Source organism: Polypterus senegalus, chromosome 5, assembly GCF_016835505.1.
Source record: "Polypterus senegalus isolate Bchr_013 chromosome 5, ASM1683550v1, whole genome shotgun sequence".
Lineage (NCBI taxonomy): Eukaryota > Metazoa > Chordata > Cladistia > Polypteriformes > Polypteridae > Polypterus > Polypterus senegalus.
Genome location: NC_053158.1, coordinates 195,426,504 through 195,453,738, shown reverse-complemented (window position 1 = coordinate 195,453,738; position 27,235 = coordinate 195,426,504). Strand labels below are relative to the sequence as shown.

Here is a 27,235-nt window from a genome sequence, read left to right as displayed (position 1 = left end):
CACCTCTGCTCACAGCCCCTCTGTCAGGCGCAGAGAATGTCAGAGAGGGTGAGAGAGACGCAGAGACAAGCAAACAATCAAGCTCCGTGCGGGATGCATATCGTATATCACTGAGGAGTTTTATTTAATATGTAATACATGTTCTGATTGGGTAGCTTCTAAGCCATCCGCCAATAGCGTCCCTTGTATGAAATCAACTGGGCAAACAAACTGAGGAAGCGTGTAGCATAAATTAAAGACCCATTGTCCGAAATCCGAACCAGCGAAAAATCTGTGATATATATTTAGACGTGCTTACATTTAAAATCCATAGAGTGAAACCGCGAAAGTCGAAGCGCGATATAGCGAGGGATTACTGTACAGGCATAATTAAAAAAAAATAGTGTAGAACCGTTTTTAACAGCAATGTAGACAACCTCGGCAACAACGCTAGTAAACATTTTTTATATGAAACCAATTGCAAGAATGGTGGGGTGTGTCATTCTAAACCCTGGAGCTCTGTCTCGAAGAGTAGTTTTGTTTGTTCTGGAAATTTTAAGAGTTGCATCACTTGATATCTGTATGTTTTATTAAGAGGAGTAAAGTGAGGGTTCTTCAATTAATTATATGTCAGTAAGATGATTTGAACATTTTCTCTAAAGTTAAGCAGAAGTCAGAGTAGCAATTTAAAGGAATACTCCACCCGAAATCTGTATTTTTATACATTTCTTACTCCATATAGTTTACATTTGTTTTACATATTCTAAAACATTTACATTTACATATGTTACACTCTGTTTTCATGCAGAATGGAGTTTATGCTATAATACAAAAATATAATTCAATGGCAAACAATGTGAAAAACATCAGGGGAAGGGAGGAATTCTTTCATTACTTGTGTTGCATAAACCCTATGTCAGTTATCCAATCATATGCTCGACGTGTGCAAAACACGTGCACTTTTTTGCTAAACTATTGTTAAATAGATATTTGGGGGAAAAGTCAATGCACCTCATAAACCAGAAATGCAAGTCACATGTGATTGACTTTTTGAATTACTAGGGGGCTTCTACAAGAGCATTGATGGACTGGATTGGGAGGAAAAAGAACCCACTGCCATCAATAAATCCGCTGGCCGAGCACCATCCTTCTCCACAACGAATGTCCAGTAACTGAAAGGTTCAGGAGCTGCTGCGGATGATGTTGAATGGAAAATGGCACAGTCTGAAAGTCCCGCCACGTCCTTCTCTTCCGGTTTTATTGGTACAGTGCATACAAACCACAAACTACAAATCCCACAAGCCCCTACGCTTCAGTGCAAACCTGTTTAAAGGCACCGACCCCAATTTACTAACCGAAATCGGTGCAACCAGTGTTATTGTTCACATTTAACAATCATTCAACTGGACATACTTACACAGAAATACAACTCCTTACATGGCCCCACTACACAGTATTGCACCCAGTTCTTTCTGTCCATATCTAGTGTCCACATACGTGGTTGTAAAGACTTGCTGCTGTTTCTACATTGCCAGTAATTGTTTTGTTCTTTTTACTGCTATTCATAATTGATAAAAATTTGACCTACAACTGCTTGTGTTTTGTCTTTTGATTTCTTCTTTCAGAAACCTTCCTGGTGGCCTTTTAGCCTGTCTCCTGGAATGCTGGCATTTGCTATAATTTGGCCTTTTGTTGCTCAGTGGTTGATCCGGCAGTATGCTCGAAGACGGCGGAGGTAATTTCATTAAGCAAAAAACCAAAAGGTTCTGAAAATATTTTCCTAGTTGGATCAGTTATTTTTTATTGAACTAGGTTAATTTAAATGAAAAGCAAACTGCGCTCACAAATAGCAAAAGTTTATATATCCTGTTATTACAGCTCTTAAAACACTAGAATTACCAAAGCCTACGCAAAAACTTGTAAACCCAGCCCACCTTAAATCCGTTCACACCTCTCCATCAGCGTCTTTTAAGTTGTAAATGTGTCGATAAGCACAAGCAACCTGCTCCTGTCGCACCCTACGCAACTTGTGTTTGATCTTATTCAGGAAAAGATCCCAGTCACCCCACAGGGGAAAGACTTTCCAAGACTAAGGTCATGCTTATGAAACCGTTTCTGGACAAAGGCAGAATCGTAACAACAGTTCCATGGAGCTTCCACCTGCAGCTGAAGTCACTTCACATGTACTGTGTCAGCATGTCGATCAAACACAGGAAGCTCTGCAGTTTACTTGTGACTTTACACTGTAGGAAGATAAGTAAATACATCAAGGTAAATAACATTTGATCTGGCTTTTATATAAGTAATATATAAATGTTTTATATAAAGACCATCAAAAAACATAACCAAAAACAGGACTTTGCATAATACCTTGGTAAGCTCTGTAACCCGTGCTTTTTTCTTTGAAGGACAGGTGTGGGGCAGACTGAGTGGCAGGATGATGCCTGACCTCTTCCTGCATCCAAACAGTGCCATCTTTTGCCTTTTCGCCCGATGCAGCTGCGTTGTTCTTATGTGTGAGTGGATGGTTCTTGTAGGGAGGGCTTCTGTTCTCTTTCTCCAATGTAGAACGCTCATCCTCATCTGAGTTCAGCTCTGTTATAGCATGTCTTTATTTTTAAAAGAGCAATATTAGATTAGGGGCAGCGAGAATGCGACTGAGAGAATAAAACTGAATAAAAAATAAAAAAAAAGTACCATACATTTACACTGGCTGTTATTGACTTAAGTCAAATGTATGTTTTTATTATATAATAGTAACAATAAGAGCTGCTCACTACTCAAAACATTTATTTTGGTACGCGGCTAGGCTCGAACCCCTGCAACCTGTTGTTTATGAGTCAGCAGTTCTCACCACTGTACTACCAAAGAAGTCGTGACAACGAAGTACAGTAACCCGATTTCTTCGGTTATAGTCATGAATGAAAGTGCACTTGCTTTGTTCTATTTGTACCTTTTGTGAAAGTGCTTATTTGATCTTTGGACTTAACGTCTTCACACATTATACACTTCATGTCAAGATTTTGTCGTTAGTACTAAAACATGAAAAAAGTTTGTCTTTTAGGTATGTGGTTCAACATTTCTTGCATTTCCTGTCATCCTAGACTTAGGCAGATCTTTGGAGACACAGAACACGCATGAAATGCATGTGTTCCAAATAACGATATATTATTTACCATATACAGCTCCTGGTACCTCACTCCCAGATAATAAAGGCTTGGGCTGGGACAGCTTTTTGCCCTTTCTGCGGTGGTAGGTGGGGTGGGATAGCAGGCTGCTTGCTGCTTGTGCTGATCGACACATTTACTGAACAAAAGACGCTGACGGAGAGGTGCGAACGGATTTAAGGTGGGCCGGGTTTACAACTTATATTGTAGGCTTTGGTAATTCTAGTGTTAAACAGCTTTGAGATCATTCTTTAAAAATAAAAATAAAAAAAGTATGTGGTAACTTTGTGAGAAACTGAGAATACATTTTAGATGTTTCAGATACTTCACAGTCATTAAGAGATCTGAGACAGCACAAATATTCAGATCCATTGTTATATTTGCAAAATTAACATGATGACATGTTATTTTTAATAACACTAACTAAACATAAACTAAAACGTAATTTATACCAAATATTATAGAATGCTGCGGTGGGCTGGCGGCCTGTCCTGGGTTTGTTTCCTGCCTTGCGCCCTGTGTTGGCTGGGATTGGCTCCAGCAGACCCCCATGACCCTATGTTTAGGACATTGCGGGTTGGATAATGGATGGATGGATATTATAGGATGTTTTACTGGGATTTGCCAAAAATATGCAGCACTGTCCAAAAAATCAGCCCTTAGTTGGTAAATCTGACACAGGCAGCGATTTTCATTCAGGTAACCATGGGGCTGTGCCCTTTACTCGAAAACCTACCTGCATGCGCTACGTGCTGTTGTGAAGAGGGGGGGGACTGAAGAAACCCCCAAGGAGACATGGTGGCTCCTCCGAAACCCTCTCTTAAACAGTGATACAATGGGAAACAAATACAGTTTTTGTTGTTTTTAACCTCCTCTTTCCTTGATCAGTTGCTGGCTTGCTGCTGCTGCCGTGCTGCGTGATCTGCATCTTGTGCGTCACTTTGAACATTTCAAAGCCTGTACAGCAGCTGTCCTTTTGTCTCACTGCCTTGTCTCTCTTCTCCCCCAGACATCCTCAAACACTATTCAATCTCCTTTTGCTGTTCCGTTATTTCACTGAATAATAATTTTCGTTTGTTTGCGCTAATACAATCTTTACTATCAGTTTTTTGAGACTTGCGAATTTTCCCACTTCCATTATCTCTAACCTGCTCTGCATGTGTATTGCGCCAATGTTTTTGAATTCTTTACTATGTTCTACTTTGACTTTTTCCATTCTTTTCTCTCCAACGGTTTGGGGTGTCTTTTCGACGTGTTGCTCTTTCTTCTTCGCTTAGTCGTTGACATGTCATCTAGAATGTATAAAATTTTTTAAGAGCTGACAGCACAGGAATTGTGTTTGCAAAAAGCATTACAATGATTGAGAGGTTAGATGACAGTGGTCTTGTTTGAAAATGGTTGTAAGTAGGGCGAGACTTGACTGTCTCGTGGGACGTGAAAGTGTCTCTCTTCAAAAGATCACGTCTTGTCGCTGGTAAAAAAAAAAAAAAGTCTCGTCCCAAGATTTTTTTTATAATAGAGACATTTGACATGGTACAGTGATGAGATCAGCCACTTCATTCAGCACATCTGACATGCCACATGACAAGGTCAGGTAAATGTGACTGAAATTTCCCTTCAGGAATGTTAAAGTTTACCTAATCTAATTCATTTTCTCCAAAAGTAGCTTTGCCCGCCATCTAATTTCTGTTCATTCTCACTTTTCTAAAGCAGTGTTCTTTAGTGGGTGTATTTATTTGTATTCCTGGTGCACTACAGTGCATATAAAACCACACATTTATATTGTACTTAATATACCTCACAGAATTTTCTTTAATAGCAGGATCTCTTGTTTGACTTTTGATTTTTTTTCTTCCATTCTAGACCACTCCAGTGACTCTCGTCAGAAGTCATGCCACTGTAGCCCCTAGCTAAAGAAGGCACATGGACCTTGTACCTTTCGGCACTGCAGCATTACCTAAATGCATGTAAAACATTTAACTTTTGCACTACTGTGATGGGCTGTTTGAACCGGGCAGATCCCTCATGAAGTGAAGTTCAGAAAAGATCAATGTGATTTGTAATTACATGGAGCACTGCAAGGGTTTCACTTCAGATTAGCACTGATCCCTGTGAACTATGCAGTCAACTCATCGGTGATGAATAGAGCATCTAATTAATATTTGGCTTTGTACTATTTATCTAGTTTCAATGTTGAAGAATTTTTTTATTCAGCTATGCTTCTGTGTACTTTTGGCTGAATGAATGCTTAAAAGCTCGATCTTAAATTAAGGTTTGTTAAAAGCAAAGGCCTGTTTCTATGTGCAAGACTATAATAACTGTAAACGGTTTCAATTAGAATATGTTGAACTGCTTTTATTATTTCTTTAAGGGCTTAGACATATTTATTTCCGAGGAAAAAAGTGAACAGTCATTATTAAATAAAATGGGCTTAATGATGTTTAACCACAAAGCACAAGTGTGTTACAACTGAACAGCAAGTCGCACGTTTTTCAGTCCACAGCGGGTATAAAGACATGAACTGCAGTTATCCCTGTGCAGAAGGTACCACGTTTACAATATATATTGGACATTTTGTTTTTTTTTTTTGTCATGCAGATGAAGAAAGCCTCGGTGTTGCTTAATCTGTAGCAGTAGTTTGACACAAACAGTTGAAGAAGGCAGATCTACACAAACTGCAATGGCTGCCATCGTGTCGTCATTTCTAAATGGATATCAAACTTTAGCTCAGTACTGTTTTGATATATGTTAACATCATTACTTTACAGTTTAAAATTAGTTTCTTTACATCATTTCTGCTAGCCAAATTTTCTCGGTTGGTACGTCTTGTAAAATTGGTTAGAGCTGCAACTTTAACACATGCCCATTTGTTTTGCATCTCCCATAAAACAATATGATGGGTAATGGAGGTCACTTGCCTGCTGCTTAGGTGAGCCTGATATCCTTTCTGAACATTTGGACTCTTTCTTTATACACGTTGTCAGGAAAATAAAATACGGAACTACAGAGAGGTCCCTGTTTGAGGTGTATTTTTAATTTTATTCTACTTTATTAATCCCTTGGTTTTTCGCATACCCCTTGGGGTCAGAGCACAGGGTCAGCCATTGTACAGCACCCCTGGAGCAATTGAAGGTTAAGGGCCTTGCTCAAGGGCCCAGCAGAGTAGGGTCTCTTTTGGGAGTGATGGGGATTCGAACCGGCAACTTTTGGGATGCCAGCGCAGAGCCTTATTATGGGGTTGAGTGGAAGATCATGTTGGGCTAATCAGAGTGAGGCCATTATTTTACATTTTGCTAGTGCCAGTGAATGAAGAAATCTATGTGAATATTGTGGAATAAAATGATTTGTTAAATCTAGGAGTGTGAGAACCAATATATTGTAGATACACAGTGGATTGAAAAAGTATTTGACCCCCTAGATACAGTTTAAATTTCCTGTAATAGTGTGCAGTTTTCATCGTTGACTCCGTGTTCTTGCTGATTTTGACTTAACAGTAAAACCTTGGATTGCGAGTAACTTGGTCTGCGAGGGTTTTGCAAGACGAGCTAAAATTTTTAATACATTTTAACTTGATAAACGAGGGAGGTCTTGCAATACGAGTAGTACGGATACGCTTCGTCTGCCGAGCGTCACGTGATCACAACTGAGCTGATGGTGGTTCTCTCTCTTGCTGTGGGATTGTGGGTAATCGTCTCCCATGCTCGGTCTCAGTCAGCGTGCCTCACTCATATAGTCAACATCCGTACGAGCGCATACTGTTTACTACAGCATTGTGACCACGTGTGTGTGCGCTGTGACGTGCGAGTCCCTGTCTTGCACCCCAAAACACCAGGCAGAGTCTCAGTACGTTAGCAACACCAGCTTTATTCAACGTGAAACATGAACAGCACGGTTATTTATTGTACCAGGGTCGGGGCCAAGTAATTCTGTGCCCTGGCATTTACTATTGTTCCTCGCATCACCCATCGACGGCAGGCGATTATGGAGTGACCGCAGTCTTTTTGGATTCGCTTTTGCGGCATACTGCTACAGTGCTGGGAGCCTTGCGGTTGCTTCGGGACGCTCTTCCACATGTCGTCCTGTTGGGGGGGAACCCAAAACTGTTTAGAAACCTTACAGTGCGTAAAGCGTTTTGTTTAATTTTTTGTCCAAATGTAGTGAGTGTTCAGGCAAAAGCAACTGTCGTTGGATGGGCTCCTTGTTGAAGTCGCAAAGAACAACATTCCAGTGAGCCCACACATAGCAGGGAATCCATTAGTTAGAGCGAAAGTTGTCCTACACGATAACCTTCCTCCTCCTCCCTCATGATTCATTTCAAAGGTGAAGTGCAGGTTAATTTGTTTCATGTATTTTTACTTTATATTTTGTATTAATCATAATTAATATTTTTGGGATGTAGAACGAATCATCAGTTTCCATTATTTCTTATGGGGAAATTCGCTTTGATATACGACTGCTTTAGATTACAAGCACGTTCCCAGGATGAATTATACTCGCAAACCAAGACACCACTGTATTTTGTACTAATTCATTTCATAATTCTGAACACTTCTAGCCTGTCTCCGCCTGATCACCATTTCCTTGAAGTGAAAAAGTTGAACACCTTCTGTCAGCCTGTGTCAGTAACTCCTACCCTGCAGTTCTGGAATCGGCCACGTAGCTCCCGCGTGGTCGGACAACAAAACAGAAAATGATATTGCAGGTGACGTCTCTGCCAATTCTTCATCTGTTTGTTTTCTCCAAATCTCTTTAGCTACAACAAAATGTGTAGCAACACAAAACCAGCAAAAGTTACTTCAGACACTGAACATCATAAAAGTACATTATTATCATTGTTTAGTGACGGCTCTCTCGTCTGTTTGTAGTGTTGATTAGCACATAATGCAGAATAAACTAAAGTGAAGCCACCGTTTTAAACGATGCAATTTGTGTGCCCAGTGTATACTTCCCACAATGCGTGGGGCTGTTCACTTTCTTCCTCTGATAAAGCGAGAAGTCAAGTAAAATGACACCTTTTATTAGCTTACTAAAAAGATTACAATATACAAGGCAACTTGGACCCCTTCTTCAGGCGAGATGTAAGATGCCTTGTAGAGCTTCGATTTCAGCACAGGCATAACAGGCACTTCAACAACAACAAAGAGCAAACCAAATTGAATGGCCTGTCATTTTCTAATGCGCATAATCCAGACCTCTGTGGCCAAGTGTTGTATCCCAGCAAGCATTGGGAGCAAGTCAGGGACAAATCCTGGACAGGATGCCAGTCATTGCAGGGCAAATGAACACTCATGGGCACTCATTACATCTCGCCTGAAGAAGGGGCCTGAGTTGCCTCGAAAGCTGGCATATTGTAATCTTTTTAGTTAGCCAATAAAAGGGATCAATTCACTTGACCTCTCACTACATTATTAATGGCTTACACGGTACAACACCCTAGTACTTCCTCTGATAAAGTAGCATTTGGTGTCATTCATTTATAAACTTGTACATTAGAATATTCCAGCCAAAAGACTGAATGATGTACAGCTTTATGGTACAAATCCATCCCATTATTGCAATTCTGTTCTTTTAATTTTTTATCTATTCAGTTTCAGTTACTCAAGCAATCTTCTGTCTTTTTCTCACTTGGGAGTTTTGCAGAACTGTTTGCTTTTACTTTTAGTTCACCATTTAAAATGGATAATTGCTGTAAATTAATTTTCATTTAAATTGTAATGTAAATTTGTTAATAGTTGTACAGTAGAGATTCTAGATACAATAATATAAAATATGCAATATTTTAATTGCATTTACATGGTTGAGTATAGAACTCTATATTCATTTATTCTTTGATTGTAAAGTGTGCAGTCATATCTAAATGTTCAAATCTTATAGATGCAATTTTACTAAGCTGATTGCTAATAAAAAGAACATCTATTTTTATTCACCTAAAGTCTGATTTCAGACATTTGTAAGCATGAATAAAGAAAAAAATAATGTACTGGAAAAGAAAGGCATGAATAAAATTTTCAAAGGAAAAAAAAAAGTGTTGACAATACTTACCGGTACCTAAAAATAAAAAATACAAATTGCAGTAGGTGTACAGTTATTAACAGTGTAAGTGACAGGAAGATCTGCTCAGGGTACAGTCATGTGAAAAAGTAAGTACACCCTATGAAATGTCTTATTTTAAATATATGTGGACAAGTCAAGAGTTGATCTTCATTGACAGCAGCGCTTCCCAAACTCAGTCCTGGGACCCCCTGTGGCTGCAGGTTTTTTTTTCTCCAACCAGATTCATGATCTGTGATAATAATCGATAACAACTGATCTTTAGTGAGCTGGTCTTTTTTTTTTTTTTCCTCCTCTTATTTTGCATTCAGGAAAGCACAGCGGCGTGATTTTTAGAAACATTTCTATTTTTTGCTATGGCTTTAAATGCTTAACTCTTTTGTTGTTTTCCTATTATTTTTCCCCTCATTCTTTGTAGTGTGTGCCTTTCATTGGATCCTAATAGTGACAATAAAAAAACTCAGGAGAACACTACATGATGAAATGCTGCAACTCAGACCCACTCATTAGTCGATACTGGAAAGACGGAATGGAAATCAGGATGAACAAAATTAAAATGCAAAAAACAATTACATTGTCCACATATAGCTGCTTAATTTTCATTAAAATCTATTGAGTTACTTTATTTTACTTTTAACTTCTATACTGACCCCAAAACAGAAACTGGGAAATAAGAGCTCCCATAATTAGGCTAGGAATTCAATTAAAAATAGGAGTTGGTAAATAAAAACCTGCAGCTCCAGGGGGTCCTCAGGGCCGAGTTTGGGTACCACTGAGCTAAACAGGACCTCTAACATCATTCTGGACCAAAATCAGACGGCCTTGGAGTCCCAAACCCTCCTAATCCACTAACAGCTGTGTGTGGTGGGCTCACAGTGGAGAAGGACACACAACTGTGATTGCCTTTACTACCCGATTGTCTTGCTCAACTGGAAGAATCCTAGCTCTCCCCTGTTAAGTCAGTGGGTAACTGATGTTTTATACTCTTTGAAACTGGAAAAAAATCTAATTAGCACTTAGAGGATCTGTGCAGAACTTTATCAAAACCTGGTCAATAACATTTTAGATTAAGCATTTTAATTGGGGAAGCAGGTTCTCTCCCCTCTTTTACTCCATTTATCTTTATTCATTAATTAATTTATCTATTTAATTATTTTTACTAGCTTAAAGTTTTACTCTGCTGGCCATGGTCTCTTTCTCAGGGATGAAGGTTGATTTGTTTCAAACCTATTTTTGTTAAACTTGAGTTATTTGTATGGAATGTTATTTGATTTTAATAAAATAAAAGTTAGATATTGTAACTAATATCTAATTTATATTTTGTCATCCATTGTATACTTTGGTAAACATAAATGCAAATTTCACATGTTGAAACACTGCAACCCTACATTTATCACAACTTCAAATTGGAATCGGGCACAAATTAGCCCATCATTAGAGAGGATCTTGTCGAACCCCCGGCCTGTTATTTAAACTAACACAGTGGGTAGCACTGCTGCCTTGCAGTAAGGAGACTTGGGTTCGCTTCCCGGGTTCTCCTCGTGTCTGCGTGGGTTTCCTCTCACAGTCCAAAGACATGCAGCTTAGGTGCACTGGCGACCCTAAATTGTCCCTAGTGTGTGGGTGTCCTGCGGTGGGCTGGTGCCCTGTGTTGGCTGGGATTGGTTCCAGCAGAACCCCCGTGACCCTGTGTTAGGATATAGCAGGTTGGGTGATGACTGACTGACTGATAGTTCCAGACGAGGGTTAATTTCCCAGTGTCTCTGTGGGTTTCCTCACACTATCCAAATTCATGCTGGTTAGGTGAATTGGCAAGGTTAAACTGGCCCATGAATGTATGTTTGCCCGCCCTGCAGTGACTGGCATTCTGTCCTAACTTGCTCCCCATGCTTGCTGGCCACCCTGGTCTGGATTAAGTTAGCATTGAGTTTGGTTTGCTTCTTGTTGAAATGCATGTTATCCCTGTGCTGAGATCGAAAGAGGTCTACAAGGCAGTATTTCTCAACCTTATTTGTGTTCCAACCCTCTTTCTCCCCATCTCACCGAGGGGGAATCATTCTTGGTAAATTGAGCACAATCTTCAGAGCATCTCCCTTTGGTCAATTGAGTGTGATTGTTAGGAGTGGAAGAGGGATCGAGAACAATTGTTGAAGTGGCGACCTGCCATAATCCACCACCGATATAAGCAATAGCGGGTTGCTAAGGCATTCAAAACTAAGTGGTCTGGGAAGGGATTTTAAAAAAATCTCCAAACCACTGGAAAGCAACCATTCCACTGACCGGAGGATCATATACAAGTGGAAAAGATGTCCAATAACTACCAACTTGTCCAAGTTCAGCCTAAGCACAGAACATGAGATGCTGAAAGAAGTCTCTAAGAACCCTAGAGTTTCACCACTGGACCTTCAGGTAGGTCTTTCCATTGTTGATGTCAAAGTTCAATGAGTCTACCAGTCGAAATGGGCACCACAAATTAGAGGTGGGCCAATTGGAAACCTGTGCTGTCCACAAGGAACATCAGGGCAAGACAAAAGTTTGTCCGTGAACATCTAGCCAGAGATAGGGACTTCTGGAACAAATGGCTCCAGCCAGCGTAGGCAATGTTAGTTATTTAGCCACAGAACTAAAAGACATGTTTGGTAAAAATTAAAGACAGCATGAGACCAGAAGAACCTGATATAGAAACTGCAATGCATAATGGTGGACATGTTCAGGTTTGGGGATGAAAAGCCTACCCTCAGAATTCACTAGGAATTCTTCATTGTAACGGGATGCTTGAGGAGAATGCGAGACAACCTGGGAGATGATTGATGCTCAACCCAAAAGCGTACCTTGCAACATGACAATGCTGAGACAAGTTGAACTGTGGTTGCATTCATCCTGAGGTAAGGATGAATGCAACCAAATATAGAGAGGTCTTTGAAGATAACCTGCTCCAGAGTGTATGTCACCTCAGACTGGTGCAATGGTTGAACTTCAGCACACAGTCAGGGATAACACTGGAGTGTCCTTGAGTGGCCCAGACTTGAACCCCATAGAACATCTGTGGAGAGACCTGAAGATGGCAGTTTACAGACGCTTCCCATACAATCTTTAACATTCTTGAGAGGATCTGGCAGGAGGAATATGATAAAATGCCCAAATTCAGGTATGCAAAGCTGGTAAAGACCCAAGACAACCCATAGCTAGAGTTGCTGTGAAAGGGGCTTCTAGGAACTACTGAACACCTCTATCAATGACCGCTTCCAGTTTTTGATTTTTTAATAAACTTGCAAACATTTCTGAAAGTCTATGTTGTTAAAGAGCGCTACTGACCTTTCCAAAGGCAGTGACTGAATACTTTCCTAATCGACAATACATGATGACTTCACATAATTCAGAACAACTTGCCATTAAACTGCTCTCCTTGTGGGATGGAATGAGGGGGTTGGTGGTTATGTCAGTGAAATCGCAGCATTGCACCAAAACAGCAAAAGACGTCAAACACGCAGACTTGACCCTTTGTGTTGCACTGGCTTGTTCTGCCCGTGTCTAGTTGGGTATTTAGCTATGTACCGGTTTTGTTTCAACATCCCAGAGTCAGGTGAATAAGATACCCTGCATTACCCTGGCACTGAAATGTTATAATATACTGTATGCCCCACCTAGGATTATGTCACATACTGCCAGGAGAAAACCCAGCAGTATAGTTGAAATAAGCAGGCTTTTAAAAAAATGGCAGAATCATCTCCTGCAATTCACTTATTGTCTTGGTAAACTCATAACGCCTGTGTTACATGTGAAGTTTTATTATGTAGTAAAATGACAAACATTTTGTATTGCACAAGTATCAAGATATGATTAAATATATCACTCTTTCATACATTCAAAAATAAGTACATATTTACACGATTTGACATAAATACATTAGTACGTAACAGACTTAACATAAAAGCTTTTTAAACAGAACACTATGGCGTTGTAATTTGATCATCATATGAATGGCTGAGTCATTGCTCCTGCTAAACGAATACAACTATAACCAGATTTATCAGAAACTACACGTTTATTCAGATTAAAACAAATATATTAAATATTTGGCCAATTTTCTGTTAAAGGTTAAAAGTAAAACAAATTATACACGTGATGACCATATCTATATAATCTTTAATAAATTTCCTAATACTAATGATCTTTTACTTTTCTCTCTTTTTAAATGCTATTATGGGCAGTGAAAAACACTGTTATTTACATCGTATTTATTTTTAAAACTATATTACAACTTATAAATGAAAATTTATAAATGAAAATATTCTGCAGACTGCAGCTTTTAGAAATCCTACACCTTGATGCCAACTGCAAATGCCACTTTAAAAACTGGCCTGCCAGCTTGTCTACTGTGTTATAATACTTAAGGTACCTGGATGTAAACGTGTTCGTATCTAAAGGCTAAATCCTGAAATGGTGAGGTGCTGTGCGTTATTTCTGGCTTCAAAGTAGGTGGTGTCGGTTTCATCTTCTGGTTGGGGTATGAAGGACATAGGCTGGTTTTGCAGATTTTCCCAGTCCATGCCATTAAATAATGGGTTGTTCTGCAAATCTGAAATAAAACAAACAATAAATGTGGGTTAACAAGTTGAATTTGATCTGTATATCAGTCTGATGTCGAGCAGCGGTGTCAAACTCAGGGCATGGACACCCAAAGATATCCTTTCCAGCTGCTCTCCTCACTAGTAACAAGTCACTGCAGTTAATGGCACCTGATTCCTTTACCCAAGTCATGCCTATCAAGGTGTGTAAGAGCCATGTGTTATTTAGTAAGGTTACGTTAAACTGACAGAAGTATTTTCTTAGTTATATTAAAATGTTTGCCTGCATATTAATGCATAGTTTATGGGAGATTCTATTATATCCCCCACAAGCTAAACTGAAATGGAATATTCAAATTATTTCTTGTTCCTCTGACTACAGATTAGTTTCCCAGTTTGTGATCTGCCTTGCAGTTGGTAAGGCATGATGGGCAAATAGTTTTCAAACCGTATCATATTGAACATATTGATCATATTGAATATACTGTATTACTTAATATATTAAGTAAAGCGCTTACGGCCACACCAGTGTGAACGCACCCGATCTCGGAAGCTAAACATGCTCGGGCTCGGCCAGTACTTGGAAGGGAGTCCGCCTAGGAACCCCAAGTGCTGTAAGCTTTTGGCCCTTACTGAGGCAGCATGGTGGCACAGTGGGTAGCGCTGCTGCCTCGCAGTAAGGAGACCTGGGTTCGCTTCCTGGGTCCTCCCTGCATGGAGTTTGCATGTTCTCCCCGTGTCTGCGTGGGTTTCCTCCCACAGTCTAAAGACATGCAGGTTAGGTGCACTGGTGATCCTAAATTGTCCCTGGTGTGTGCCCTACAGTGGGCTGGCGCCCTGCCTGGGGTTTGTTTCCTGCCTTGCGCCCTGTGTTGGGTGGGATTGGCTCCAGCAGACCCCTGTGGCTCTGTGGTTGGGATATAGTGGGATGATGGATGGATGGATATGTAAGTTTGGCATTGAGAAATAACACAACCTTCCAGTACAGAGAATAACTAAAGTTTAACAAGAAAAGGCCAAGTTTCCTTTTTTGTGTGTGATAACTTTTTTCTCTATTGTTGTGTGTTCTGTTTTGCTCAGAATTTTCACTAAAACTTTTCAAAACAAACTTTATAGGACTGAGAAATTTCTTTTGTTACACGTTGTACTCATGCTGGATCCTACCTTGCCAACTCAGTTTCGGCTTAAATTGAGGAAACTGGAAAAGACACAGTTACACTAGGCTTTGTACAAAGAAAAGACAGCACTCTGATTTTATATTCTTCAATATACAATTTTTCCTTCAATAACCCTGGATTTCACACAACATAACTGGATAGTTCAACGTAGTGCCCTTGGGCAAATAAAACACTGGGCTGAAAAATGCACCTTTTAATCCGGCCCTCTGAGCAGCATCAGTAGTAAGCAGGCTTTCTATGGTATTCTTGGCATTTTGTGACAGCTCTTCTTCACCTTCTGGCCATGTAATGTCTGAAAGCAGAAGGAGAATAAGAAGATTTAAAAGGCCGAGACACAAACTACATGTGACAGAACAGGAGATGAAGTCATACCTCTATTTAATATGTTCTGGAAAACCTGCTGTGGAGTCTCATCGTTAAATGGTGGAATGCCAGTAAGGAATTCATAGAGACAAACACCAAGAGCCCACCAATCAACCATGCAATCTGAGGAAAAATAAGCCAACAAATATGAATCTGAAGGCTACAGTCAAAGTAGATCAGATAAATTTAAATTTGGTATTAAAGAGACAGACACCGAGGACAAGACAGACACTGATTTTACAGCATGGTGTGGAAAGCAAGGAATACTGTTAAATAAAGTCTTGTCCATACCTCGTATTTACCTTTGTTCGTTTATGCAGTTGTGTAAAGCATGCAATTGTTGCAAGTCTGGCAGAATCGATTCTATTTATGTCCTTTGTTCATATTATCGTGGAGAAGTGCAGTACAGTTTAAAAATGTGACATTCATTATTATTATTTTTTTTTAACACATGAAGACTCATTGAAACGCACCGTCCTGCACAGAAAAACTCAAGAAAGTCGCTGGTGCCAAACGCCATTCCTCCCCATTTCTTAAAAACCAACTACCTTTTCCCAGCTTTATCCACTAAACATCTTTACTTGAATACAAAATCACAAGCAGATGCATGCAGAATTAATGCATGGAAATTCTCCCAGACAGGAGCCACATGCCTTTCTTCAAGTGTCAATGGCATGAATTTCACTGGAAGCAAAGAACAATTTTTTTTGTGTGTGTGTGTGTAGTGAAAAAAATCAATTTCATGTGAATCTTTTTGCTTATCACTCCTTCTTAGTTGATCACCATCACCATAAACAGTGTTCTACAGAGCTGCTCAAATAGAGAAGTTGACCTTTGCATTTATTTTCGATCCTATTTTTGTAAAAATGTATCTGTTTGTATGGAATGTTGTGCGATTACAATAAAGTCAATAAAATTAAAAAAATTCAAAAATCTTCTTAAATATATATATTTTTTTAATTTGGAGACCTTTTATCCTCCTTCATTTTAAATAATTTTTATTTCTGCTATTTCTTAATTTATGCCAGTATAAGCAGATGTTCTATACAGGGCTGTGGAGTCGGTAGATAAATGCTCCGACTCCTCAGTTTCTAAATCTTCCGACTCCTCTGTATGTATATACTATGCTAATGTATTTTCTACATCCATTGAAGGAAAGGAAGGTAACATACATGTCATTTCACCACAGAACTACTGGCTAGGAAGCCAACACTCTACTATAATGCCAGATTAAAGACAAACACAATTGATTGGCGGCGCAGATTGCGGGTGTCCACATGGACGAGCAGATCCAGCTTGCGAAAATCTCGACCACCGCCCCATCCAAAGTAATGTGATGCCTCTGTCTGCTGCAGTGGCCGTCTCCTCTGTCAGACAGCCGGAAGTTTAGTGCATTGTGTCACTCACCGGCCAGCTGATCAGCAGAACGAGCTTCTGCTGGAGACAGGTAGGGAGATCTGTGTTCTCGGCTCCTTCGGCCCCCTTCACTAGCGCATAGCGAAGGAGAGCCAACGGAGCGGAGAACACACCAGATGATTTTTCAGGCGTTTTGACGCGTGATGACTCGTTGAACGGCCGAAAAATCGGCAGTGCATCTGTAAATGTATGGGGGGCTTTAGGCTAGTTTCACAGTTCCCTGTAACAGTGGAACACGACACAATGGAAAGCGGTGCCGCACCTTACCTGTGCATTACATCCCATATAGTGACGCATACAGTCAATGAAAAGCATGCTTCATGGTTACTTGACATGTTTGTTTTGTGGTAACATTATGCACTGCATGCATTGGGCTTTATTCTTACAGCAGAGAAGTAGTTCATTATGACTGTTTGTGAATTGGGACATTTCAACTTACTTTTTTAATACCCATTTAAATTTAGTAGGAGTCGGAGTCGGTTAACGTTTTGCCGACTCCGACTCCAGGTACCCAAAATTGTCTCCGACTCTGACTCCACAGCCCTGGTTCTAAACCAGGGGTCACCAAATGCAGTCCTGGAGGACCACCATGGCTGCAGGTTTTCATTCTAACCCTTTTTAATTGAGTGCCCTGTTTGTGCTGCTAATTAACTTTTTGTGAATTCATTTTAATTGAATTCTTTTCTTTAAGATTTGTTCCCCTGAATTGCTTCATTTCTTTCCTTAAATGGCACCCGAACAGAAATGAAATGTGAAGTGAGGGAGCCAACAGAAGATCAACTAAGTCAGGGCCTCAAACTCCGACCAGCTGCTTAATGAGGTGCCGAGTCTTGTTGTTCATTCAACTTGTTTTTTAAATTCCATGGCTTGTTGCTGCTCTCGTGGTGCATTAGCAGACATTTCCGACATTGTTGATTTTCTCTTTCTAAGAGCATTATTAAAATGTTCTGGGGACATGATGCAGATTGACATTCCCAAGACCTTCATCTTTCATTATTGTCAGATATTGTATGATGGACACAGTTTGTTGGTTCTGTTTTAGCTCATTTTTTATCTCATTATTGTTTGGCTGCTAATTAAGGAAAAAGAAACAATTAAGGAGTCTGAATCAATCCATCCATCCATCCATTTTCTAACCCGCTGAATCCAAATACAGGGTCACGGGGGTCTGCTGGAGCCAATCCCAGCCAACACAGGGCACAAGGCAGGAACCAATCCTGGGCAGGGCGCCAACCCACCGCAGGACACACACAAACACACCCACACACCAAGCACACACTAGGGCCAATTCAGAATCGCCAATCCACCTAACCTGCATGTCTTTGGATTGTGGGAGGAAACGGAGTCTGAATTTTCAAGAACAAATCAATTAAAATTATTTCAAAAGAAGTTAATTAGCAGCAAAAAAACAGGTCACTCATTCAGAAAAGGGTTAGAATGACAACCTGTAGCCACGGTGGTCCTCCAGGACTGCAGTTGGTAAACCCCTGCTCTAAACAATGTAGTTACATTTTTAAAATTGCATTTTCTGCTACAAACATTGTAACTAAATTTGTTGTAATTTTACTTACGCGATATAATTCCTTGAACAGATGTAAATATTCTGAAAGAACAATTTTCGCCTTTCACTTGAATGTAGGAAACATGCATGGTTATTTATTTGACAATAGTAAAAATGGGCAGTGATTATTTTATTACTTTAAAAGAGTGAAACGGTATATTCGGACATTTTTTTCTAACATATTATGTGCCACATTTGAATCTTATTGTAAGAAGTGTTGGAATAAGCTTCCAAACTGGTATTTTTTGATAACAGTATTGTTAAATTTTGCACTTACTGTGCCGTATTTTTCTGAATTTTTTTATGACACATTTTTTTTTATTATCATTTATTGTTAAGTATGAAACTTTACGTGCACAAACATATGACGAACTTTGTTTTTCTTTTGGTGTTTTTTTTATTTACATTTTTTTACATACTGCATGGTATTTATGTATATGTATATATGCAATTTTGTGTTTTAGTTTATCCATCTATCGATTTCCAGAACCCACAGCATGGGTGTCCTCACTGTGTACAAACGCAGCACTTAAAACGCACAACACTTTTCTGCCTTTATATAGTGCCTTTCCCACAAAAGGTATTATTCACAGAGAGGAGTGGCACCAGGTATGTGCCAGTGTTCCCTCCTTGTGAGTAACCATGTAAGCTTTTTAGCAAATAAACATTCATAAAAACATCATTTCAACAGTTTTGGATACTGAGATGAAAAGTAAGAAGCAGACCTGGGGTATCATAAGACCCATGATAGCTGTAAACATGGCGTCAGGTATAAATACAAACAATTAAATTTGCACAATAAATGAGGGCTTAAGAATTTTGTCATTAAAGACCATTTGTAACTGAAATGGCAAGAAGGAAGAATTTTAGCAGGTGGCACAAAGGATGGGTGCAACTCTTTGTACATTAAAATCTTAATAAACTATGACTGCACAAGTTAAAAAAGTGTCTTACTGTGTTGCATTCCCAGAAGCAGCTCTGGAGCCAAGTAGTCAGGAGTTCCCAAGATGCGCTCTCCCACTGCAGGTGCTGTTCCTCTGCGCACGCTTTTTGGTGTTCTGAAAGGAGTCTGAGAGGACGTCTGTTTTGGAGTCTGAAACAAAAGCAGGACTTTAGACGTGGTAGCTCAACACAGACAAAAAAAAAAAACACGAAACAAAACACTGAGGTCAGCATTTTCACAAAAACTAAGTGTAGGTCAAGTAATACTAGTGCATAACAAGGCACCTCCATAGGAAGAGCTGGGTGACAGGAGTGAGGAGTAGTGCTTGTGTGCCAAACAGGCTGAGGGGTTTAAGACTTGGTCGGCAGTACTAGATTGAAAACAAGGGCAGAGGCTAAGCCTTTTGATGGCTCTCATATTTAAATAATAGTTGCCCTCGTAGCTCTAGGATTTATGTATTTATTTTTTGCAGAGGGTATCACATGTATATGTAACCCCCAGAATCATTAACCCAAGTCTGAATATATTCATATGCTTATTTTTAATTTACTATTGCTAATTTGGGTGTCAAATTAGACTCCCATCTGTCATTTGATACACATGTCCATCATCTCTGTAACACTGCACTCCCATCTTCGAAACACAGCCAAACTCCGTCCCTGTCTTTCCCTCTGTGATGCTGAAAAGCTGGTTCATGCCTCTGTCTCTTCCAGGCTGGACTATTGTAATGCACTCCTCATCGGGATCCCCAGCAAGAGCCTTCAAAAGCTCCAACAAATCTAAAATAGTGCTGCAAGGATCCTGATGAGGTTGCGGAAATATGAACATATTTCACCAGTCCTTCGTCACTTCATTGGCTCCCTATTCATCTCCGTATTGAATACAATCTCTTGTCTGCTCACTCATCAGTGTATCCATGGAAATGCTCCACAATATCTTAAAGAACTTCTTATATTACAATGCACTACAAGAAACCTCCGTCTTGCAAACACCTATCGCCTTCGCCCCCCCTATGACCAAACTTCATTCAATGGGTGATCGAGGCTTTGCAGTCGCTGCTCCACGGCTCTGGAATGTCCTACCAGAGAACCTGAGAACACAGCAGATTGGGGGCTGTTTTATAAAATAGCTAAAGACTTTTCTATTTAGGAAAGCATATTAACATGAATGCCACTAATTATTGTTTTATCTTGTTGGGTCTTTGTTTAATTTTTTTTTTATGTAGCACTTTGAGGGTTGCTACAAATGTAAAGTGCCTTATAAATAAAATTAATTATTATTATTAGTTAATTTGAATAATCAAACCTTATGTTTTCACTAATTTGATAACTCTAGAACATGGCCAACAAACTAAGGCAGCTGAACTGTCCTTACCTACACTTCATTTTATTGTCTCGGAGGACTGCTTCATACAAGGCGGAGTCGTGGCTCGGAGGCTAGGGATCTGCACTGGCAATCGGAAGGTTACCGGTTCGAATCCCGTAAATGCCAATAGGGACTCTGCTCTGCTGGACCCTTAAGCAAGGCCCTTAACCTGCAATTGCTGAGCGCTTTGAGTAGTGAGAAAAGCAAAGCAAATGCAAAGAATTATTATTATTATACAAGGGAAGACGAGTCATCTGAGCCGACCAAACAATATTATGTCAACAACAAGCACATACTACAAAGTGCTTCAGCTGCTTATTTTGAACATCCCAACTGTCCAAATATACTGTGGCATTGAACACCACTTGTGACTCGTCAGATGAATGAACGGAAAGAGTTTCTAAGTCTGGAACAGCCAAAGCTGGTCAGCTTGGTAAAAGGAAAAGTAGTAAAATTGTCTTTTTATGAGATAGTAAACCCTTATAAACAATGCAAGATTTCGAATTTTTCAAATTTAATAGATTGTAAAAATTCTTTACTCTAACCATGCATTTGTGGTCATATATTCTTAAATAAAACTGGACTGTTTACCTTGCAGTTATCTCTAATCAATCAGATTTCTATGCGACTGATTTCTGCTTCTGCTTAACATTGAGTTGTCACATGTTACCTTGTCCCGTTTTTGTGTACGAACTCAATAAAAGCTCCCTGAAGTTAATCTTCTTTTCCTACATTTCCCTAAAATAACTTTTCAATTAAACAATTTCTAACTTGTACAGCACCTTCTACAAAATGTTTACCTTGCCATGTCTTTCAGGTCAATGTTGATTCACTGCTGACTGTGACAAATTTTCTGCTGCATTTAGGGTAGTCCTATTTTCGGCTCAGAAATGTGTGGGCTTGTAATAAAGTGTCCTAACTTTCCAAATGTGACACTTTTGTACAACTGCTATATGTTTTGAAGACTGCCATGTCCTTCAGGTCAATTTTGACCCATTATTGACTTCAATAGATTTTCTGCTGCATTTAAGGTGCTTCTCTGTTTGCAACGCATAAAAACATCTGTTGTTAAAGTTACGAGCATTAGTACTACAGGTTAAGATGCCCAATCAATAGAAAATAGGTTTGGGTGAACTCCAGGATATCTAAATGGAGATATCAGAATCATGTTAAAAAACTGAGAAGGTACGGCATTGAATCAACATTTCTAGTCACTGTGAGGATTACAGTAAATCAAAACGGTAAGTTTATTCATTTACTATTTCACCTTCTGCAAGCCCGCTAGTGCAAGTCATCATGCCAACTAGGCCCTGTATGGATCTTAGTTTTGACTAAACTTCTTCTGTAAAAGAAATAATCGTTATATTAATGTTATATTTCACCGAGTTAAAATTTACAACGTCCATTTGTTTCACTATTTTGGGATTATGTGATCAAGGTTAAACCAAAGCCCCAGCAGGCTAATTTCACTGTGCCAACAACCAAGTAATCCTACATGAAAAGGCATATAGATACATCTGAAACGTTACCTGTACCTTTTTGAAGCCACCAGAATGCCAAACATTCCCTCTAAAAGCTTCCACTGCCTGCTATTAAAGGTTCAGGCTTTTGCTGAATAAATAAATCAAAGTAGCATCCCTTTTGATATAAACATTTACATGGTAACCAAAGTTGCGGATCTTACCTCATACATTGCAGGTCTTCTATAAAATTTATCTTTTTGTGCAGGTGTAACAGCCATAGGGATTCCACCAAGAGAAGCAGCTGAAGTTTCCATTGGTTCAACGGAACCCATGCTTATTCGTGAAGCTGCGGAGGCATTGGACCGAGTTATTGAGCTACAGTAACTTCGGAAGGCCACCACATTCTTATGCTTTAAAACAGCAGGAGGTTGCATTGGCAGACAAGGCTGCAAATCAAAAAAGTGTTCTTGGATGGACTTGGGCATTTCTTTCCTGATGGTTTCAAGAGATTTAGCACCCTGGCCAGCGACTTTGGACGTATTTAAGGATGATTCCACTGCTTCATCAGACTCCACAAAAGACAGATCATAGGATTCATCTTTTATGCTTTGGTCCAGTTCTTCAGTTTCTTTCACTGAATGATTTTCAAGAAGTGAATTATCAATGAATGAACAATCAGAACCTAAACTTAAACTTCTGAACAGCTTTGGATCCTGCTCTTCTGTCAACTGAAAACTTGAATTCATTATCTCATTGGTAGGACCCTTCTCAAAATGGTCATCAAGCTCATCAAAGAGGTTTTTAGCCACGGGAACAGGACTTAATTGTCTCAACAGTTTTTGGTTTGATTCGTTTACTGCAGTTGCTCTGACTTGGAGCGCCTGCAGTGAGAGCTCCTCCATATGCATAGACAGACCTGTGTTAGTGGGGAGCCTAGCTTCTTCTATTGCAAATGCTCGAGTATAAACAGAACTGCTCTTCTTTACAGGAAAAACATCCTGTTCTGGGCTGCTATCAACCTGTTCAAAGGTTCGTTTTAAAGAACCTGTCAGATCATCATCACCTGCTTGTAAGGGTGGACTTTCCATTGGAAGGATACATTTTGAAGCTCGGGGAGATGATTTGATATTCATATTGAATGCATGGGACATTTTAATACGGGAACCTTCATGAACTAATACTTTCGTTTTGGCACAGTTTTCATTATCAGTTGTATTATTTTGTGCCGAGGCTAGAAAGCAAAGATCACCATCTTGTTGCTCATATTTACTTAGACTTGGAAGATTTTCAACTGATGATAGAACAGTAAATCTTTCATGTTTTGTAGCACTAAGTTTAGTCCCCAGTATCTTGAAAGCAGGCATTGCCTTAGACTCTGGTTTGATAGTTTCACTGGTAGCCAACGAGTCCGGCAGATTCTCCTTTATTTCAGTTTCCTGCAAGCATACAAATTGTACAGTTATATAGTAAAAAGAAAGTATTTTTAGTTTAAGTTTACAATTAGCAGTGTCAAAAAATAAAAATGTTAATCACACGTGAATTCAGATGAATTTTAGTAAACTTGAACGCTTGAGTTATTATTAACCCTTACAATGTCACCATTATGCTGATCTAATGCTGTACCTTAACAGTCTATTTTGACCAAATTCTGACATCCCCATTTGAATGACCCAGACATTAAATTTTTCACCCCAAACTTATTTTATATTGAGCGACTATCTTGTTTCATTAATGATTCTAAATTTTACAACAGATAAATGTTCAGGATTTTTTTTTTTGGATTACGAACAAAGGACCTTAAACACAGTAGAAAATCAATTCAAGTCAATAGTGGGTCAAAACTGACCTGAACGATAATGAAATGTTTAAAATGTGCAGCAGTTATACAAAAGTGAGGCAAGAGACATCAACGGTTGGGCTAAGAGGTGTTCCACTATTAAACGTTTCTGTACTCCCAACTGTGAGCATAAGTTTAGTCAATATGGACTGTTGAGTACTTAACTGAAACAGCGAAAAGTGTGTTTTAGATCTCATTGAGAAAGTTTATTTTTATGTTAAGTTGTCTAAAGTGGTTTACTGTTTACACATGTTAAATTTGAGTTGTGGGTTGTTAGTGATTTTATCTAAATCTATACTAATAAAAGGCAAAGCCCTCACTGACTGACTGATCACTAATTCTCCAAGTTCCCGTGTGGGTAGAAGGCTGAAATTTGGCAGGCTCATTCCTTACAGCTTACTTAAAAAAGTTGGGCAGGTTTCATTTCGAAATTCTTCGAAATTCTACACGTAATGGTCATAACTGGAAGGCATTTTTCTCCATTTACTGTAATGGAGTTGAGCTTGAAAGCCGTGGGGGCAGAGTTTCGTGTGACATCATCACACCTCCCACGTAATCACGTGAACTGACTGTCAACGCAGTGCATAGAAAACCAGGAAGACCTCCAAAAAGCACTGAAGAAAACATGCATTATAAAATTGAGAAGGCAGCGAAACAATAAGAAGCGAGCGAGTGACATATACTACCATATTCATGGAGTGCTGCTACTTCGGAAAGAAAGCACGGTGTAAACCTAAACTTTAAGTTCATAGACAGGCTGCCGCTGGCGTTTGTCATGCCCACGGGTAATGCGGGATACAAATTTAATGAGAGGACGCAGGATAAAACAGAGTTTTATCACTTTGTAACCAAGTTAAAATTGCAGGTGAAGGGGTGTGCTTATGCAAATTCCGAGAGACTGTGTTTGTGGGGGATTGACAGTTAAGGTGGGTGGGGGAGTCACGTCATCATCTCCCCTCTCATTTACCTCATTTCGCTCTGAGCTGAGCTCCGCGGCTAACGCCATCTTTCGAAGCAACTTCGTCACGCTGCCACCAAATACTCACAGAAAAATCCACAAGTTAATACACACGCTGTCTCTAGAGTTTCTCCACACTGAATCCTCCAGGCACTACTTACAAAAGGTTACATTGACAATCGTGTTACGTTATGTTTAAAATCTTTCCTTTTCTTAGCACAAGCACACCTGAGAAGCTTCGATGCATGTGCTCCATAACGCGTTAAAAATAATACATTTAATCACACTTTGCATTACAAGCAAAGGGGAACTTTTGTCAATGAATGAATCCCTGGTACACCGATTACATTGATCAGCGCATCCCTATTCATTTTACCCTCGCACCCCCTTGGTTTGAGAAGAAGTATGAAAAAATAGGAGGTTAACACAGAAAAACAGATCACCAATTCAAGCTTTATGAATAATCGATTCGCCATCAATAATTGTTTTGGTAAAGCCATACTCAGTGTAATCCTCCTTCCATTTTATAATTTTTCCGCCACTAGCCATGATTAAATGAACGGTAAAAAGTAAGAGCGAAGCGAGGGTGACTTATTCAGGCAGGCATATATATGACAGCAACACTCATGACAATGTCAATCATGTTACGTTATTATTAAAATGTTTCCTTTTCACTACTTCTTTAACACACTACTTCTCCGCTGCGAGGCGCGGGTATTCTGCTAGTACTGAATATTTCTTAGCATCAACGAGCTTGATTTCTTCACAGCTTTTATACATATCCTCTGTGATAAAGATGAACAATATAGATTTTCCCTTCTTTCAACACACCAAAAAATGAAATCTTCAATTATATCTCCAGCTTCCACCCATTCACAAAGACAGCCTAATCAACTCCTTGTTCGCCTTTTCTCCAAGTACGACATGCTCGCAATCGGAACGCCCCTCCTTCGCTAACTATTGGCACCCCTTGCCCCTCTTTTTGATGCTGATCAGTCATTTGATTGCATTTAGTTTTTGGCACGATTAAAGTGTGGTCTTGAATTGAAATGCAGTACATACAGAGCTGCTGCTAAGTGAAATGCAATATGTTTGCTTTGCTTTTAGTTATGATACGAGATCTACGGACATGAATTAAAATGCAGTCACTTTTGTATTGCATTTTAAACTGACACAAATGTTGTGCCTTCAGTTTTAATGCTAAAGTCAAATGTTCCATTTGCATATGAATTGCATTTAACTTTGGCACAAGTAGACATGAGACTCTTGTCAATAAAAGCTAAAAGACCTGCTACATTCCTATGACATTGTTTATAATAATAATACTAACCTGGCGATCCAGAATCCATTGTGGACTGCTGCAGCTATCTGACTCCTCCGTTGATGGAAACAGACAAGATTGGCTACTGGTACTAGAGGTACCAAAATGCTTTCTTGATTTACTATTAATGAAACGTGGAGTGAGACACTTAACAGGAACACATGGACTAGCTGCACAGCTCGGAAGTCCTAATGTATGAAAAAGAAAGAGAGTAAAAAAAAAAAAAAAAAAGTTTGCCTTTAGTACATTTAGAAAGCAACCAGAAACAAATAACTTTTAGAAGCCCTGAGTGGCTTTAACACCGAGTGAACCACTTTAAAATCCAATGCAGCTGTCAGTTTTGGCAAATCATCTCTCTTCTTTAAGAAAAGAAAAAAAAAATTAACAGCCACACATGTTTTGAAGATGCACAGAATTTAAAATGTATTTCCAGAAACTGACAATGAAATAATTGGATGTATAAATTTCACTTTAAGAAGCAGCTTTCATGTAGAGAACGCTTAGTGACCCGACATTTGCGCGATAGACATATGAGCGCCGACAAAATAGCGGCCATTAAAGTGTGGCGTCAAAATCGCGCAAGTTTCATTAAATATGAATTACTAGTTTAAAGCATATATAATAATGTTTATTTTAGAAGTCAATGTTATGAGACACGGCATGCAGATAGTCCTTAAGATCACGCCCTGCATAAGTAGGAAGAATTGAAGCAAGACGTCTTGATAGTTGAGCGCATTTAGACTTGCTGGCTGCCTGACTGCTGGTAATTCCGCTTTGTATACGATGCGTTATGCCAACCCTCGACTGAGTTATTTGTTCGCGGCATGCCATCAGCAATTATAACAGTTATAACCTAGCAAATAATGTGTACATAATGCGCACGTACGCGTCCCACTCTCTTGGCCTCCCTCGCGATTTTGTCGAAAACCAGTTAGCGAGTTTGTCGGTGCTCATGTCTATCGCGCTTTTGTCGGTGAACCGAATGCTTGAGTAGTCCTTCCTGACTTTCACAAAGCTCCCTCTTCACTACTAAACTGCTTTATTTCAGCGTCTCAATTTTTTGTC

At 39.4% G+C, this 27,235-nt stretch overlaps 2 protein-coding genes and 1 pseudogene across 4 annotated transcripts in view; 2 read left to right on the top strand and 1 right to left on the bottom strand.

Moving 5' to 3' along the window:
• acbd5a (acyl-CoA binding domain containing 5a) overlaps positions 1-5,591 on the top strand; it is a 58,660-nt gene extending 53,069 nt beyond the window's left edge. For both annotated transcript variants that reach the window (XM_039753899.1, XM_039753898.1), the window contains 2 exons: positions 1,605-1,714; positions 5,010-5,591. In XM_039753899.1, coding sequence (XP_039609833.1) covers positions 1,605-1,714; positions 5,010-5,022 — 123 coding nt within the window. In that variant the 3' untranslated portion in view covers positions 5,023-5,591. The remainder of the gene's footprint in view (positions 1-1,604; positions 1,715-5,009) is intronic.
• Positions 5,592-13,550: 7,959 nt separating this feature from the next.
• Positions 13,551-27,235, bottom strand: part of mastl (microtubule associated serine/threonine kinase-like) — a 32,374-nt gene continuing 18,689 nt past the window's right edge. For both annotated transcript variants that reach the window (XM_039753896.1, XM_039753897.1), the window contains exons 7-12: positions 26,180-26,358; positions 22,276-23,490; positions 19,238-19,376; positions 15,316-15,429; positions 15,134-15,235; positions 13,551-13,776 (exon numbers count right to left, since the gene is read on the bottom strand). In XM_039753896.1, coding sequence (XP_039609830.1) covers positions 13,619-13,776; positions 15,134-15,235; positions 15,316-15,429; positions 19,238-19,376; positions 22,276-23,490; positions 26,180-26,358 — 1,907 coding nt within the window. In that variant the 3' untranslated portion in view covers positions 13,551-13,618. The remainder of the gene's footprint in view (positions 13,777-15,133; positions 15,236-15,315; positions 15,430-19,237; positions 19,377-22,275; positions 23,491-26,179; positions 26,359-27,235) is intronic.
• Positions 14,278-14,386, top strand: LOC120530416 (annotated as a pseudogene).